The sequence below is a fragment of the Austrofundulus limnaeus genome, unplaced genomic scaffold (genome assembly GCF_001266775.1).
Source record: "Austrofundulus limnaeus strain Quisiro unplaced genomic scaffold, Austrofundulus_limnaeus-1.0 Scaffold136, whole genome shotgun sequence".
Lineage (NCBI taxonomy): Eukaryota > Metazoa > Chordata > Actinopteri > Cyprinodontiformes > Rivulidae > Austrofundulus > Austrofundulus limnaeus.
Window position 1 is genome coordinate 1,041,158 of NW_013952538.1, and position 17,931 is coordinate 1,059,088.

Consider the following 17,931-nt stretch of genomic DNA (forward strand, 5'->3'; position numbering starts at 1 on the left):
GTCAGAAGATTTATTAACATTTTATTTAATAAATAAAACTCTAAACTAATCCAGGGAAATGTTCCCTTCTCACTAGCAGGAAGTCAAGCAGCTGATTTGTCTCCGTCTCTTGGACGGAGGGCAGATTCCACATCAGACGACGCACTTTTAGTTTTCTTCAGGTGGTCCCGATCGCTGACCACTCTGCTGGTTTTTAGGACAACATCTGAACAGAAAAGCTCTTTACTCAGAAGCCTCGACGTCCCCCGAGGAGCTCTGAGTGCTCTCAGTGATTGCACTCCTCCGATGGCTTTCTATGCTTTCACTTATTTCCCTCCGACTCAAGATGGCCGCCGCAGCTAACTAACTTTAGCTAACAAGGAAAAGAACTACAACTCAGTAAGTTTTCTACAGAAGAAGCTGGACTTTGAGCTCTAACGGACCACGCAAGCTCTTTTATCACATCAGCTCAAATATGACATCATTTAGAGTCAAACTCAAGGCGTGCGGGCCAAATCTGGACCTCGTTAACATTTCATTTGGCCCCAAAGGTAATAATTTAAATTAAAAAAAAACATCTTTTTGTCACTAAATTTAGAGCCTGTTTCTCATGATCAACTCTCAAACCAAAAACTTAAAGTTAGAGTTTTCAGTAATCTTTCATTTGATGTGGAACAGAGAACTGACTTCAAAAACATTTTCTTCTTATTTTAAAGAGAAGTTTTGTTGTTTTAACTAATTTGTACGATTGTGATGAAATATCTCTCTGAAAAAAACTAGATACCACATGGTGGTAGCATATATGACCCCCACATGGACGTGAGGCACCAATGAACCAGAAGTCACCAGAATGGATTTATTTGTTTTGGGTGGGGGTCCGGTGGTGGTGGGAGATGCTCATTGGTGGGCCCAATGGATAGCCCCTCATCAGAGCTAAAAAAAAAAAATAAAAAATCTGAAGCTCGTATGTTGAACAGTTTTTGAGTTATAAGCATTTTTGTTAGTCCAGACACCCCCTTTTCCAAATTTCATCTTTTTTTTTCTTTATTTGTTTGTACATAATTTGGAAAATGTGATAATTTTTCTCTAAGAATAATTTGGTAAATATCAGAACTGTTTTCAATTAGTTGTTTGAATTTTAAAAGGCATTTCTTCTGTTGCGTCTCCTCAGTCACTGTGTTTTTATGGCCCTTGCGGTGTCATCGTTAATATATCACCATTGCACCGATGGTGTGATGAAAACAACCCCCACCTCCCTGCTCTCTCCTCCTCTCTCTCTCCTCCCCCTCACTCAATCAGCACTCCTCCCTCCGTCCTCACCTGTCGGTCTGTTTGCTTACGATGCGTCCGGACAACGGACCACCTGAAGTAAAAAACAGTCTGGGAAAGATCAGGCGTCCTTGAAACAAGCGCCTCAAAACGCTGCAGTGGAGCCGTTTAGATGCCAAAACTAACGAGCTCGCTGATCGGAGACGTTTACTTTGTGAAGCTTAAACAAATTTGTTGAGCAGAATGAAAAGAGAATCAAGTTTTTATAAGGCTCAGACGTCCCGTCAGCTCTGAATACTTTGAGTTTTATTATAGTTTTCAATACAAACAGCAGACTTCTGCTAATTCTCCCCTTTAAGGTCACTTCATTGACTTTAATGAAACTGGACCGAGGGACAAAACAAACATACAGCTGTTAATTACTCATAACTAATAAATACTTGTTTTTAAATCTAGTTTTTATGGTGAAGAGTTGATCATATTTGGGTTAAATCTCTTTAAAGTCTAGATTCTTAGAAAGACAAAGTCTCTTCCTCTTCTTCTCTCAGCTGTGACGTCACTCAGGACACGTTTTAAACACCGAGTCACTTTGAATCACTTCACCTCCACAGAGTGAAACATCTGGAGCCGAGAGCAGCAGCTGGACGAGACGTTCTGACAAAACTCACTTCACAACACAACAACGCAACAGCTGAGGGGCTCAAATTCCCCCGAAACACTGTCCAACGTGCAGGGAACAAACAAATCTGTGATAAATCTGAGTTATTCTGCACTAAACTGCTTTATATAAAAAAACAACTGCAGACGTTTAGACCTCTGATTAATTATTGTTAGATAATTGGAAACCATGATTACCTCCAGTTTAGACTCAAACAGAAAATAAACCTCCCATAACATAAAAATATCGTTTCAGCAGTCTGTCTCTAAAACAGCTACAGGTCGCGAAACATCAAATCTTGACATGAAGTCAGAAAAATAAAGTATATACTTCCTAAATTTGTTCCAAGAAACTAAACAAGTAACTACAGAAAATGCATTTTCTGTGAGAATACAGCTGAGCAGCTGAATGATAGCTAACACTGGCTGAAGAAGCCAAAACTGAGTTAAAGCTAAAAGAAAAAGAGTAATAGCTACAAGCTAAAACTAACAAAATACCAGAGGTAGTAAACTAGCTCAAAGCTTTTTTAAGCCAAAAGGAACAAAATGCTAAAAGCTAAAGTTTTAAAAGGGTTGACAGAAGCTAAATGTAGCAAAAGGTTCGCTCAAATATAGCTACATAGCAAATGGCTGTTAAAAGATAAAATAAGAAAAAGGCTAGCTAAAAACCAACTGTAACAAAAGGCCAGATGGAAAATAAAAGTTGTAAAATAATAGATAAAGGCATAAAGCAGCAAAAGGCTAGCTAAAATATTTAAAAGGTAAACTAAGAGCTAAGCTAAAATAAAAATAGAAAACGCTTTTAAAGTTTAAAAAAGAAAAAGACTGTCACAAAATAGCAGTTAGCTAAAAGCTAAATGTACTAAAAAAACTAGCTGAAAAATAAAAGTAGAGAAATAAAAGTTAAAATTATAAAGAGCTAGTGAAAAAAACTAAATGTATTAAAGGGCTAGCAAGAATATAAAAGTAGCAGAAAGGAAGCTAATGGCTAAAGTAGCAAAAACATTGCTATAGACTGAAAGTAGCAAAGAGCTAAAAACTACATGTATCAAAAGGCTAACAAGACAATAAAAGTAGCAGAAGGGAAGTTAATAGCAAAAAGATAGCTATAAACAAAAGTAGTAAAAACCTAGCTAAAAACTAAATGTATCAAAAGTCTAGCTGAAGATAAAAGTAGCAGAAGAGAAGCTAATGGCTAAAGTAGCAAATAGGTAGCTAAAAGCTATGTATCAAGTCTAGCAAGAAGATTAAAGTGGCAGGAGGGAAGCTAACAGCTAAAGTCAGAAAAAGATAGCTATAAGCTAAAATTAGCAAACAGCTAGCTTAAAAGCTAAATGTAAAAACAAGGTAAACTGAAGATAAAAATAACAGAACGGTAGCTAAAGGCTAAAAGTTTCATAAAAAGACTAGCTAATTTTAAAGAGAACATTTTATTTTTATGAGGAAATATTAGCAAATAAAGTTAAATCTGTTAATATGACGGCGATAAAGCAAAGCATTTGTACTCTCATATAAATTCAGTTTCATTTTTATTTATTAGACCTTCTAGTTTAAACAGGTTTGTTTTTGCAGGCCTGCTGAATTCATTTAAAATGTTTAATCCAATAGTTTACCATGAGTATTTTAAAAACAATGATATGATTATGATGCTGCAGGACAGAGAATCTACCTATAATGAATATTTTCTCAGGTGAGGTGGGTTTAGAACTTGTCAGAAGTTCTGCTGCTCTTTGCATGAGGCACAGTTTTTAAAATAAATCAACATATTATGTTTTAAAGGCCATAAACTGAGCTGCTAAAAGCTGCAGCAACTTGGCAAAGTCCCCTCTGCACCAGGCCATAGCTGCTTCTAAAAAATTATATATATATTTTTTCTAGAAATAAAGGAGGACCGAGCTGAGCAAGGCGGCACCTGGCTGTTTCCAGGCGGGCATCGTGTACCACATGTGGGGGAAGACATGATGAAACAGCGCGTCCTCTCACCGGAGCACTGCGGTAACCTGCACCCAAATGCAGGCCGGCTTCCCTGCAGAACAGCACGGAGGGAAAACATGCACCTCCACTCCTCGGTCTGAGCCAAGAGGATGACAAAACAAAACAGAACGACACAATCACCACAGGTCGTACCTTCAGGGTCCAAAACCCAGATCCCTTTTCGGATGTATCCTCCTTTGAGACGCAGCCGGTTTGGATCGATGAGCAGAGCAGTTATCAATGGAGGAGACTTGCTCCAGCAGCGTGGTCCTCTCTTGATTAAGTCCGTGTTTCTACACGTTTATCTGGGTGATAACAAAAGCGGGCTGCGGGGTGTGAAGTAATAATGTGGGGATAAAGGGTCCTCCTTCTGGGGCTGCAGCGGGAACCCTCCGGCCGGGAGGTGTGGAGGTCGGTGCTGAGGCTGCGAGCCGGCGGAGGACGATGATGATATCCATAGAGGTCCTCGTTTCCACCTGACACAACCTCTCCCTCTCCTCTCCCTCCTCCTCCTCCTCCTCTCCGCTGGTGATGCTGGAGAGAAATATCAGCATCGGTGCGGCGAGCAGAGAGAAAACTGCCAATGAGAAAATGATTCAGACAGCCGCTAGAGGCCGTGATTTACACACAAACGCGATATGGTTCATATTAATCCTTATAAAACAATAAAAAATACAAACATACCGAATCATTAGAATAATTTTCAAATTTGCAAACTGCTTCGTAGCTAGCACTGCACAAAGTTAGCTAAAAATGTTATTAGTTTTCTTCTTTGATTGTAGCGCCCGAATAGCGCCAGCTTCAGTTGTACATACTCTCATCTAGCGGGAGGAACTAGGTACTGCAGGATTTTTTTTAATTAATATGCATTTTATTTTATTTTTTATTGAACAAAAGAGAACATTAACAAAAAAAACAATGACATTCTCATATACAAAAATCAGTAACTTACATTTGTATTTAGAGCACAACTCCTTCAATATCATAAAAACAAGAACATTTTCTTTATTTTATTTTTTAACAAAGCCTAAGAAACCAAAAAATAAAATAAAACAATAAAAAAAACAATTTAAGGGGTTATTAACTGAAATTTCAATTACAATTTTTTTAGCTTTTGCTTTATGCATTTTACTTAGACACATTTCAAACATATATACCCATTTTTAATGCAGCCTTTTTCAATTTGTAAGGCAAGCCGTTGTAACACATAATTAAATAACTGTTTTCAAAAGTAAAACTCGTTACATTTTGAAGTCACTTCGATTCAAAATGGCTTCTATAAATAACCGATGTTATAAAACAAGAAAAATGGCTACAACTGCGGTAAATTTTTAACGTKGCGTTAGCGGAGACGGAGAGCCACGACGGGTTCCTTTAAGAGGAGGAGCCACCGCTGCGGGAGTTTCCGCTCAGGCGTTTCTTTACGTATCCTCTCACTTTTTCCCCCCAGATGAAACACCCCCAGCTGTCACTCTGCAGTGGACACCTTGTAGTTCAGTGTCGGGTCTGACTAAATCAAATATAAAAGCATGTCTGACTCCGTGAAGAACGTCGCCATCTTTGGGGCCACGGGGATGACTGGGCTGGCGACGCTGCCGCTGGCTGTGGCTGCAGGTAAACAGAGTCGGATGTGGATCAGAATAAAGTTCTGGGTTATTTGGGGGTCAGACCAAGCGTTTGGGTGGCTGATTTAATGTCAAATCAGATGTGTAGGAGGATGCAACAGTTGTTTGCAGGAGGGTTCATTTGTAATAAGGCAGCAAAAATGTTTAGTAAGAGTCAAAATATAAACATATCAGGCCTTCATGTGTGCATTAAACCTTCTTTATGTACAAAGTTTATGGCTGCAGAAGGCCTGTGTAATATTTATATAATACTGGATTTTCATTAACTGACTCTGGACATTACTGTGGGAAATGATCTTTAAAAATAAAAACAATGCATAAACTAATTATAACAGCAGGAATATTTTCACTGTAATAATAGTTATGCTCTATTCAGTTATTTGTTTATTTAACAATGTAAATTTACCCAAGAACATCTGGAAAGAAATAAGATAAAACAAGTGTATCTATTTTATTACATTTTTTGGATATTAATTTGATTTTATTTGAGGTATCTCAGTTTTCACCACGTGCTTTTGTATGACAATATAAAAGGGTCATTTTTTTTTCATTTAATCGTATTTAAGCTTCGTGGTTCAGAAGCTTAAAAAATCAGCACCACTGTTTTAGTTCATTCATTATCTGATTTTATTTTTCATGTTTTAATTCATTTTACTGCATTTCAGCTCATCATTTATGTTTATTTTTATTTTTCTAAAAACTCATGCTTTATTTTTATAATTTTTCCTCCATTGTGGCTTTTCTAACATCAGATGAATTTCTCTTGTTTAAAAGAAAAATAAATTTTATTTCTTGCTTTCAAAACCTTTTTTTTGCATAACATGTAGCAGATTTTTTCAGATAAAATCCGATCAATAAATGAGTTGGATCTGATTCATGTTTTTATCTTCATATTTACACCACAATCTGTCATAAAAAAAAGTTTTTTAGAGATGCAAACGAAGGTAAAATCAGACACTGAAACACATCCTGTCATGTGATTATTGTGATTTGTCTGCAGCTTTGCTCAACGCCAGGCAAGGGGGAAAAACAACGAGTCATGTTAGAAGTTACTGTTCAGCATTTTGCTGAGTCATAGCTGTTCATCTGAGAGCTGATAGGAGAAAACCGTTGCGTATCTGAACTGCACATTAAGGGTGGATCCATTTGGTGGGAAAAATAGCGCCGGTTTAAAGAAACTGAAGAAATTTTATTAAAATCAGCAGAAAAAAATACAAGAAAGACAAACAGGATGAGGGTCATCAGAATAAATCTACGCTTTTCCTTCCATATAATCATGACTTTCACAGCTTTAAGCAAAACACAAAGAAATCAGTCTGCTACTTTTAGCTTTTAGCTACCATTCTTCTAGTTTTAGCTATTAGTCTGCTACATTTAGCTATCATTCTAGTCCTTTTATTTTACAGCTCAGTTTCTCCTTGTGTTGTTTTCTCTGGCATTTCGGCTGTTGATCACATTAAAATCGTGCACGTTGTTCCCCGTCAGGCTACAACGTGACGGTGTTGGTGCGGGATCCCGCCAACCTGCCGGCGGACCACAAGGTGTCCCGGGTGGTGGTGGGAGACGTCCTGAACAAAGACGACGTGAAGAAAACTCTGGAGGGACAAGATGCTGTCATCATCATCCTGGGCACCAGGAACGACCTCAGTGAGGCTTTACGACTTTTTCATCATAGAAACCGTGTGCAGGCTCAGTCGTTTTCCTCCACAAACTGTTTTTTATTCCCATTGTGCAAGAGTTTCTGTGATAAAGTTCAGTTTCTGTTCACTTGACCTTTTGTAACAGTGAAATATCACATGACCTCCACTAGAGGGCGCCACACATCAAAGATCCGTGGATCTTCAGGTTCTTGCAGTCGTTTCCTTTTATCGATTCAGAAATGAAGAGTGAGCTTTAAACTGCATGGGATGAACTGAGGATGTAGTTCAGGTGTGTTGAAGCAGGGAAACATGGAAACTATGCAGGAAGGTGGACCCTGAGGACCCGGGACAGGAGGGACATCTGAGGCCTCGTATATCAAAGAGTGTAGCTCTTATACAGACGGTTGGCGTCAGGGGCGTGGCTATGGGTGGGCCTAAATGGGCATAGGCCCATCCACTTTGTACCTGGGCCCACCCAAATCAAATGGCTTTCTTAAATCAAATTAAAAATAATAATAAAGTTCTATGTATAATTTAGGTCTACTTTTGATGGTGTCGCTCAAAGCCATCAGTAAATAAAATAAAAATAAACTAAAATTTAATTAAATTCAAATTAACAACATATATGCATGGTGGTGATTGGTCACTATAATGTCCTTGCAAGACTTGCTGTCATTGGCTATTTTAAATTACATGACTTCAATGCTCCAAACAAGCTAGGGCTAATTGCATGTTTTACAAATATGACCCATTTTTAAACAGTTTAATATTGTCGAAATGTTAAAGAAAATAGTTGAAATAAAGTAAATGCTGTCGTCTTGCCTCGTCCTCTGGATGTATATATTATATATGTATTTATTTTTTTCTCAAGACCGAAAGTGATTTGAGTCACAGTTACAATAATTATGACTGCTGAAGTTTAAAGTGCATGTGACGTGCACATCCTTCAAATACAAAAAGTAAAAAAAAAAACATTTTTATATTTAAGAAACTTGACAGAGTACACATGATTTTATCTATTCTGTCACATAACTGGCATATTTTCCCATGAACTTGGCCCAGCTAGTGTGAAACAGGAAGTGACATCAAAGGGGGAACTTTAAAGAAAAGAAAAGCTCTGGTTTTTGTTTATTGAAAAAATATATTTGAACTTTAACTCTTCTTCATTTCAAAATAGTGTAAAAAACATCAGATTCTTATCTACCGTCTGTGTTAGTCTTGTAGCAAAGCTCTGTTTTTATTCAGACATTCCTCTTTGACATCACTTCCTGTTAGTTCACATGCGAATATCTCAACACCTGTTCATCTCGGCGACGTGAATTATTTTTTGCAATAATTTTTCAATGTTATCAAAAAGAAAAAAATTGTGTAGGTCTTCTGGATGGGTTCTTCTCTAATGAAACGTTTCGTCTCTCCTCCAAGAGACTTCTTCAGTCTGAGAGTTTCAGGCAAAAATTCAGGCTTTTAAGCCCTGCCTCCATGTGACTGATACTCACATCACATGGCTATTGTTGACACCTAATTAACACCTATTGTTAACAGGGGGTGGAGTGATACTGGCAATAGCCGTGCTGTAGGAGGGGGACAACTGAAAACGGAGGCCTCCACCTCTGTTTAATGATGGACAGTCTTTCTTTACAAAAATGGCTTCTTTTACTCCTCTCTCAAACCAACGTTCCTCTCTATCAAGAATGAGAACATCCTCATCTCTGAAAGAGTGACCGCTGGCCTGTAAATGAGTGAAAACTGCAGAGTTCTGGCCATTAGATGTAGCTCGTCTGTGTTGGGACATTCTTTTGAACAGTGGCTGCTTTGTTTCCCCGATGTATAACTGGTCGCAGTCCTCCTGGCACTTAACAGCATATACAACATTGCTCTGTTTGTGCCGGGGCACCGGATCTTTGGGGTGAACCAGCCTTTGCCGTAATGTGTTTTGGGGTTTGAAAGCTACTGGGACATCATGTTTAGAAAATAAACGTCACAGTTTCTCCGAAACACCCGCAACATACGGAATAACCACTGGTTTGGCTCTGGGTCCTAATTAACACAATAATCGTGTTAATTATTGTGTCAACAATAGCCATGTGATGTGAGTATCAGTCACATGGAGGCAGTGCTTAAAAGCCTGAATTTAGCCTGAAACTCTCAGACTGAAGAAGTCTCTTGGAGGAGAGACGAAACGTTTCATTAGAGAAGAACCCGTCCAGAAGACCTACACAATTTTTTTCTTTTTGATTTTTTACCTGGATTACTGAGATGCATCAGGACATTTTCAATGTTATCTTTCCAAAAATGCATTCACGTTTATTACAAAAATTTGTTGTCACAGGCACTTTAAAGTTCTGATTGTTACCTTAACATAGAGACTAAGCTTTTGATTTTACTGCAAAGGGTTCAAGAAGAGCATTTAATTTAATTTAGGTTTGCCTTTAAGGTGTTTTAATGAACTTTAGTCTTTACGGTTTGTGTGGAAATGCTGTGTAATTGTCTAAAATCGAATGTTTTCTGTGCTCATCAGGTCCAACCACTGTGATGTCTGAGGGCACGAAGAACATCATAGAAGCCATGAAGGCACGAGGAATCCGCAAAGTGATCGGCTGCATGTCAGGTAGAGCTGATAAAGACGATCAATATTGTTTTTCTGGTACTGTGCTGTACAGGCTGTGATAAAATATTCAGGGAACCGTAAAGTTCAAACGTTTAAACTCCGACCTGAACTTCAGTCCTTCAACAACACTCAGAGGGAAAAAAAGTATTTTAGATGTCTATATTTCAATTTTTAAATGTAGTTTAAGGTTTAACTTATATGAGAAAGTAGGAAACAGGTGAATGTGAAGCTTTTTAAAATCCGTTATCGGCTCATCTCTTCCTCGCAGTTTTCCTCCTGTGGGATCGAGCCAAAGTGCCGCCCCGCATGCTTCCTGTCACCGAGGACCACGACAGGATGTACACGCTGCTGAAGACCTCGGGACTGGACTACGTGGCCGTCATGCCTCCTCACATCGCTGGTCAGGACTGAAATTCTTACCAGTTTTTAACAATATTGTATAAATTGAACAGAAACGTTCGACTCTGCCTTGATGTTTGTAACTTTTTGAGTTATTTAATGTGATTTATTTTATTTTTTCATATAAATGCATTGAGATCTTTTTATGCTCTTTGAACTCTTCAGCATACTTTAATTTTTTTATAGCTACTCTTTTGTTGATTTTAGGTTTTAGCTGCTGTTTTGTAGATATTTGGCTTTTGCCTTCTGCTTTACTAAATTTAGTGTTTAAACTAGGTTTTAGCTACTAGCTACTACTTTGCCATTTTTTTTTAATTTGTGGTTCTGCTAAGTTCATCTTTAAGCTCCTGTTTGGTTAATGTTAGCTTTTAGCGACTGTTCTGTTGCATTTAGCATTTGGCTTGTTCTGTGCTGATTTTAGCTGCTACTTAATGCTTTGCTTTTACCCGATGTACTGCTAGTTTTAGCTTTCAGCTACTGCTATGGCAATTTTTTTTTGCTGTTGGGTACTAAGGTGGTATTTTTAATTTAAATTCAAATTTTTATCTGTAAAAGATTCAACTGTTTTGACTTTAATGATCGTGGTTCAGCTCTGTGATTACAATGATGTTTTGTAGGGTTTTTTGTGTGTGTTTTGAAAAATAACTTTTTGTTTGTTGTGTCGTTGTTCTCTGCAGGCGACCTTCCTCTGACTGAGAGTTACATGGTGTCAGAGACAATGCAGCGAGGAAGAGCCATCTCCAAACACGACCTGGGACATTTCTTCGTCAAATGTCTGTCCACCTCCGAGTGGGACGGCAAGACAGTGGGAGTTTGGGGAGAATACAAATAATCTAAAAACACACAACAGAAGCTCTGATCAAATACCTTACTGAGATATAAATGCCATTTTTACATTTTCTCCAAAATACATAAAAAAGAGAATTTGACATTTAAAATTTATACGTGTGTAAATTCAAAGAATCATTCTTGTTTTGGATTTATCCAATCTTTTTATTATCTGCTGCTCATTTAAGACCTTTTTAATAAAACGTACTAATCATTTGCATTGCTGTTTACATAATTTTACAAAGGTTGCGTGTTTTAAAAAAAGCATTTAATGTAAGTTGTGTTAATTTCACAAGTTGCAAACTGTTTTTTTTTTAACATTTTTAGTTTTACTTTTGCTTTTAAACACTACACACACACACACACACACACACACACACACACACACACACACACACACACACACACACACACACACACACACACACACACACACACACACACATACTTTCAGGCTTTTAGTTTTGCTCAAGTGCAGTGGATTATTATTTTTTTTTTGTTACTGTAAACAAAGAAGCGGAAGTCATCCACTCCAGCCTTCAAAATAAAATTTTGAAAAAATACATATGCCTGATAGTTTTGCTAAATTCTCCTGTTGGATATAAGCAAACATTAAAAAATTAATACTATATTGTACACTACACAGTTCAATTTCAGTAAATTTTATCTGCGTGATGTAGACTAACAAATTATACATGAATATTTTTATTTTGAAAATCGGAACAGGAATTTATATTTCGTTAGCTTTATGTTATTTTCCTCTTCCAATGCTCAACTTGAGGAAAACTGGGTGACCTGTGGATGGGTTTGTGAGTCGCTGACATTTTACTGAAACTGAAAGACGAGTTGTAGTTTTAACATCGAAACTATGAACTTCTACATGTCGTGTCGCGGCTGGAGAAGCTGTTCTACCTGACTGTTGTCTTCGAAACTGCCGCTTTTTCCAGGTAATATCTGCTTTTTTCCTGTGATAGTAGTTTAGATGACTGCCCTTAACTTAAAATTGTCCCTGCTGTTCACGTGTACGTGTGAGTGATCATCTGCCCTGTTTGATAGACTTTCTTAATCTTAATCACATTGAAATCGTTCACATTTTTAGGCGCTTTGACTTATTAATGGATTGTTTACTCACTCTACATTTTATTTATTTATTGCCGTAACAGGGTTAAAACATGTTGACTGAACCTCACAAGTTAACGTTTATGTCAGGGTTTTAAACATTCACTTCTAAAAATAAATGCCTTCTTTCAGGTGATGTCATCGTTTAGGAATTGCTAGTGCAAGTTACATAATACTGATTGACGGTGATTAATTAAAATACGTTGTATTAATAATTACATTTTTAATAATGAGTATTTTATTCATAAGTTTTATGGTTGTAGAAAAACGAACAGGAAAAAGTCCTCTAATGGAATGTTGCCTAATTAAACTCCATTACCCACAAGGCTTTGGACACGTAAACGGGAGCAGTGAAACTCGAATCAGGCGCCAGATGCGTTGCCTCACAAAATTTCAACACAAGTATTAATACTTTATTAATATTTATGAAAATATTTACAATTTGTTTTTGTAAGTATAGATGGGTTTTTATGCGTTTTTGGTGTTGAAAGTGAATAGAAAATCCTTTCATGAAATGTTGCCTAATTAAACTTCATTACCCATGATGCCTTTCGATGCGCAGCCTCAAACTGAAACTATTGACGTGAAACTCAAATCACAGGCGGGAGCCAGATGCGTAGCCGTAGAAAGTTTTTACTCCGGTACATTTAAACTTTTTTTTAGCACTTTAAGCCACATTTTAGTCGAGTTTTTATCCTGATCGACTGCGACGTGAAATTTTTAGTCTTTTTGTCGGAAAGGGAAAAGGAAAAACGACACGTTTTTTCGACGTAGAAGCGACGTAACCGAGCGAGAAGAGCCGGGGAGAGATTCACTCACTCAGGTTTGATCCGCTAACTTTTAAAACAAGTAATCTTTTAAAGTCTAGATTAGTTGGGTTAATTAAATTTGACTTTTCGTATTGTTAGCCAAGATATTTCATGTTTCTTTTGGCTCCTTTTACGTTTTTTTTAGCCGTTTAGTTCGAGTTTTTCTTCTTTTTTTCCCTCCTAGTTGAAACTAACGTTACAACCCCCACGTTTAAACCCAGCTCCCCGCCTGCTTCAGCGGTGCTTTTAATAGAAAAAAACTCCTTAAACGACATAATTATTTGTATTGAATAAAACTTTTTTAAATATAATTTAAATGCAAGCCGTCATGATCCCCTTTGATTACTTTCCAGAAAAAAATAATTTAATCTTAAACCTTTTTGTTAATCAGCGTTTTATTCTACATTTTATTCTTATCTATGTATCAGACTTTCTTTTTTAAATGTTTTAAACTGTAAAATTAGAGCAGTTCAAAATGTTTACCCAGTCTCAAAATAATACAAAAAACAAAATCATATCTTTGCAAAGAAAGTCACATCTGTTGGCTGTCTTTTAATGAAAGACCTAATAATTATTAAAGTAATGCCTATCACCTACTGCCTTTTTATAAGATCATATAATAAGAACATTATGAGACTTTTTCTGTAATAATGGGATACCTCTTTTAGCACACAGAGTATGTGTTGATAACTTCCAGCTACTACCACATCACATTTTAGCTCAATATTTGTAAGTATGACTGTTAAAGACATCTGTTTGTGTGCTGGCTGTGGCGGCCATCTTGGTTTGGATTGACACAAAAAATGAAATTGTAGATGTACAATTGATGCTTACTTTCTGTTGGTTTTGTTCAAATCTGACAAGCAGGTCATCAAATGCTTTGCGGACACAACAAATTATCAACAGTTAGCATATATGCTAACTTAATGGCTTTTGGTTTTGTGCCAGATCACTGTACCGGTACCAGAAATGCGATTTCTACTTTCCAACAAGAAAACATTTATAAAACAGCAGTAAAAGCTCATGGGAGTTTTCATAAATTAAAATTTGAGTATTTGTGGTCTTACGAAGTGTGCAAATCTACATGTGTGCTTAAATCTAATGTAAATGTCTCTTGTAGCATATTTTAAGTTTAATTTTAATATAATTCAAAGGTAAAGTAAGTGTCATGAGTTAAGACTGTCTGCACTGCAGCACTTTATATAGTTAGACCAATGGTTGGAATGACTAAGTAGAAAAATGATGTTTCTACATAAAACAGGAGAATACGACCTAGTAGCCAGGTCAACTGCTGGTGGGCCAAATCAAATGGCTTGGTGGGCCAATTTTGGCCTGCAGGCCCCGCTTTGGTTACCTCTGGTTTAAACACTTGTGGTAACAAGCTAACGTAACATTAAAAATGCCATAGAAAAGCTAAGGCAGTTAGCATTAAACTTATCACTGGAAATTTGAACAAATCAAATGTTCAGTCACTAAGGACAGTCGTGTTGTAATTTCAACTTTTACATCAATTATTCAGGGTTCCCTACCCTTATTGCTACATCAGTATTTTGTTTTTGTTCACTTTATCCGAACGATAAATTCAGGTTTCACTAGTTGCTAAAGCAGCGCTAAAACAATAAACAAATTTTGGATCATTTCTAAAACCAAATAACTCCTCCGGTTCTCCCTTCCTCCGCAGATTCAACATGATTCTGAAAGGGCAGAAACGTAAACACCCCCACGAGGATGTGGTGGTTTTGGACCAGAGCGGCCCCCTCTGGGAGAGCCAGCGGCAGTTCGTCTTCTCCGTGTCACTGAACAAGTACCAACGGACCCAGGAGCTAGCAGAGCCCAGCCTGCGGCGCTCCGTTCTTATCGCCAACACTCTGCGACAGATCAGCCTGGACACGAGCACGGCGCCCCCTCTGGACGAGGAGGAGTCACTGCCTCCGTGCGGCTCCTCGTTAGTGCCGGAGGAGATGGAGGGAGACGGCGTCTCGGCTGGAGCCAAGCATCAGTCGGCGGTGTCGATGCACTGTGGCTGCCCTGTGGTTTCTTTAAACTGCCTTCAGATCTGCGCTGCGAGCAGATCGTGTCATGTGAGTGACTCTGATGTCCCCGCGACTGCAGCCGAGGAAGATGAGGACTGGGGATCGATGTCCACAGAATCAGATCTTTCGCTTTCAGCTGCAATTTCCTCCATTCTGACTGCACTGGACTCTACTGTGGATGGTGATCCTCAGGCAGCTCTTCGGACACCTCTCAGGTCCTTGGAGAACCTGTCTGGAGCCTGTAAAGGAGGTGTAGCGTTGGCGAGCATTAGTTGGGATCAGCAAGGAGAGAGCAAGGTGCCAGAGGGCGGCACGGAGGTGACGAGGACCCAGCACATGGACGATGTTACAATGGAGGACCTGTTTCAGGATATAGACACGTCCCAGCTGGAACGGGACATGGGTGTGCTCGGGCTCCAGAGCGGCGCTGGATTATCCAGAGCGGATGAGTTCATTCGCTACATCCCGCCTCTCTCTCAGTCCGCTTCCTCCTCGTTCTCCTTTTCTCTCAACTCCAATCTGAAGGGTCTGCCGTCGTTCTCCTCCTTCAGCCCCCTGTCGTCCACCGCATCGCCGTCCTCACCGGGGTCCGCTTCGTTCTCTGGCCCGGGTCAAGCCAGGGAAGGCCTCGAGCTGGAACAGCTGATGGAGATCTTGGTGGAGTCTTGATTGTTTCGACTGTATTAAATCAAATAAATTCTTTTCACTGTGAAAATAGTGAACTCCGTCTGAACTCATAGGGACAAGAGCTGAATTGTTACATACACTGTCAGCTTTGTGTTTTTATAGATGGTCCTCAAAAAGTAGCACATTATGGTGATTAGAAGGTAGGAAGAAATCTTAAAATGTAGAAAAAGTTGATGTCCAAGACAAGAGGTGCATTAAGATGGCAACGAGAGGCTGAATCATCTGGCAGCTTTTGATAAGAACGTCCAAGGATTTGTAAAGTAAGGACAGTATTAAAAAAAGGAGTATTTACAGATATAAAGGCTGTATATTAATGGTTATGCATAAATACACTCAAACAAGTCAAATCATTTACAAACTTGCATCTATTTTCCCTAAAAGTTTCAACATTAAGGTTTTATAGAAAGAAAGCTCAAGTTTGAGTTTTTACCCAATCACTAGTTCATTCTTTCAACTTTATATCAGATGTTGTGTAATGTGTTTTATTAAGACTTAACAGCATACATGTGACTCGTCACATCAAACCGGGTCACTAAAAGCCCGTACGATCAAATTGTACATTTGTATTTGTAAAGATAAATGCAAACTTAAACTTTGTTTTAAACGGTTCCCTCTCAGAAAATGTTCAGGTTTGTAAAATGATTGCCACCTTTTTACCTGTACACCTTTTTTTGTGTTTTCTTTTTACCACGTTTTTGTTTTGTTGCTGAACTGAAGGTCAAATCGCAGTTAAAACTGTGAGGAGTGAGCACAAAAAACTGCTTATTTTTAAAAATAAATTGTTAAGCGGTGAATCATGATGCAACGATCAGCATTTTTTCGCTGTTCAAAGTGTGACTCAGCAAACTGAAACTACCTGCATGACTCATGCAGAGAAAATGAGACGTTTCCTGCTGGTTAGACTGAAGCAGTACCAGCACCAGGACAACAGGTGGCGCCAGGTGTGTGATCATCTGTTCTGACAGGTCAAATGAATGATTGTGATGCAGGAAACAAAAACAGCTGAAACACTAATACTCCAGCTCACATCTTCTGTGAAGAAATCCTCCAGGAGCTCCCAGGAAATACTGTACTCTGAATGAGGAAAATATCCTAAAACTGTATTTTTATTAGTGTTTTTATGTCAGGTGTTTATTTAATTTGTATTCCTCGGTTTATCCAAACCATCCACATCCAGGCTGAAAAACGTTTTGCTGGAAGAGTTTCCTCTCGGTGTAATAGTTCCACAGAGCTCCAGGTTGTTTTAATTTGTTTTTTTATCGGAGTCCTGGTTTTATTATGCAGAAACTCTGCTGTTCATGTTAAAGATATTTGTTGTAAAGTCATGAAGACTGATTAATAATTAAAGTGTTCATAAATTAAAATCTGTAAACGAGTTTATAAAAGCAGCTGAAGTGACAGAAAATAGACTATTAAAGCTGGATGAAGTCCAGCAGTATTAATTTAATGTTTGCATCATTTTGTTGGGTAAAGTATGCAGATTCAAGTGTTTACATTGAGTGCATGCCTGCATTTCATACATGCATATCAGTTTATCTGGAAAACAACCACGTTTTCTGTGTTTGACTTTATACTTTACAACAGATACTTTTCAAACTTCCTGATTGGACTGTTTAGCATCGAGCTTTTAGCCACATTGGCTGATAAATCCTTCGCTCTGCACACAGTTCAGTTCTTAGATTCTGCTCCTGTCCATGTTTGTTTTTTATATACATTATTTTAATTTTTTTTGTGGTTTACATTTGAATTGTTGCACTTTTGCAAATAATATGCATTTGTAAGTGTCAGTCATGAGGATGTTTCATTGCTTTTTAAGCAGTTTAGTAAGTTTTTTAAAACATTTGTTGTTAATAATTTTATATTTACCTGTAACTTTGCCAAATATTGATGAGCATTTAACCTGTAATTGTTGACACAACCTGTTTTTTGTAAATCTCATCCTGTCCTGAAGCCTTGACTTATTTATAAAAGGCTCATGTTGTAAACAAAAGGTTTTATTTGACATAATGTAAGGAAAGAATCACTAATGGTATTAATAAATACCACCATGGCAGTTATTTTATTTACTTTGATTGAAATGTTTTGAAATGGAGAGCAGAATGCCCTCGTATTTTGCATTTTTTTTTAAAAAGTTATAATTTTTGGATGTTTTTAATAAAAACATGAATAGAAAACTGATGTTTTTGTAGAATTATTTTTGCATAACATGTTACATATGTAGGTTTACAGGTTTTAAAGGTGCATATAACTTACCGTACCGTGTTGGAAAAGCTTAACTTGTATTTATAGTGATGTCAGACAGCT

The 17,931-nt window shown here is 37.8% G+C and overlaps 3 protein-coding genes across 8 annotated transcripts in view; 2 read left to right on the plus strand and 1 right to left on the minus strand.

Moving 5' to 3' along the window:
- The window catches only part of sptbn4b (spectrin, beta, non-erythrocytic 4b), a 66,832-nt gene extending 62,429 nt beyond the window's left edge, over nucleotides 1-4,403 (minus strand). For 2 of the 5 annotated variants that reach the window (XM_014015948.1, XM_014015947.1), the window contains exon 1: nucleotides 4,033-4,401. The gene's annotated coding sequence lies outside the window, so the exon portion shown is untranslated. Of the gene's footprint in view, nucleotides 1-4,032 lie in introns of all 5 variants that reach the window. The other 3 variants (XM_014015950.1, XM_014015951.1, XM_014015949.1) reach the window with 2 other exon arrangements.
- An 883-nt stretch (nucleotides 4,404-5,286) lies between these two features.
- On the plus strand, nucleotides 5,287-11,199 carry blvrb (biliverdin reductase B). The gene is made up of 5 exons (XM_014015956.1): nucleotides 5,287-5,493; nucleotides 6,990-7,151; nucleotides 9,663-9,752; nucleotides 10,021-10,152; nucleotides 10,829-11,199. The coding sequence occupies exons 1-5, from the start codon at nucleotides 5,409-5,411 to the stop codon at nucleotides 10,981-10,983; spliced, it is 624 nt and encodes a 207-aa protein (XP_013871410.1). The 5' UTR covers nucleotides 5,287-5,408; the 3' UTR covers nucleotides 10,984-11,199.
- Nucleotides 11,200-11,754: 555 nt separating this feature from the next.
- sertad3 (SERTA domain containing 3) lies at nucleotides 11,755-17,796 on the plus strand. Of its 2 annotated transcripts, none has more exons than XM_014015955.1 (2): nucleotides 11,755-11,926; nucleotides 14,589-17,796. In XM_014015955.1, exon 2 carries the CDS (start codon nucleotides 14,596-14,598, stop codon nucleotides 15,607-15,609), a length of 1,014 nt encoding a protein of 337 aa, XP_013871409.1. In that variant the 5' UTR covers nucleotides 11,755-11,926; nucleotides 14,589-14,595; the 3' UTR covers nucleotides 15,610-17,796. The 2 variants fall into 2 exon arrangements, with proteins under 2 accessions (XP_013871409.1, XP_013871407.1); XM_014015953.1 differs by lacking the exon at nucleotides 11,755-11,926 and adding an exon at nucleotides 12,591-12,921.
- The last annotated feature ends 135 nt before the right edge of the window (nucleotides 17,797-17,931 follow it).

Bases quoted from the DNA above. Each gene is read 5' to 3' on its own strand.
- blvrb (XM_014015956.1), top strand. From the start codon at position 5,409: ATGTCTGACTCCGTGAAGAACGTCGCCATCTTTGGGGCCACGGGGATG. The intron at 5,494-6,989 runs GTAAACAGAGTC...GTTCCCCGTCAG, and splicing joins GCCGCTGGCTGTGGCTGCAG to GCTACAACGTGACGGTGTTG. The intron at 9,753-10,020 runs GTAGAGCTGATA...TCTTCCTCGCAG, and splicing joins AGTGATCGGCTGCATGTCAG to TTTTCCTCCTGTGGGATCGA.
- sertad3 (XM_014015955.1), top strand. From the start codon at position 14,596: ATGATTCTGAAAGGGCAGAAACGTAAACACCCCCACGAGGATGTGGTG.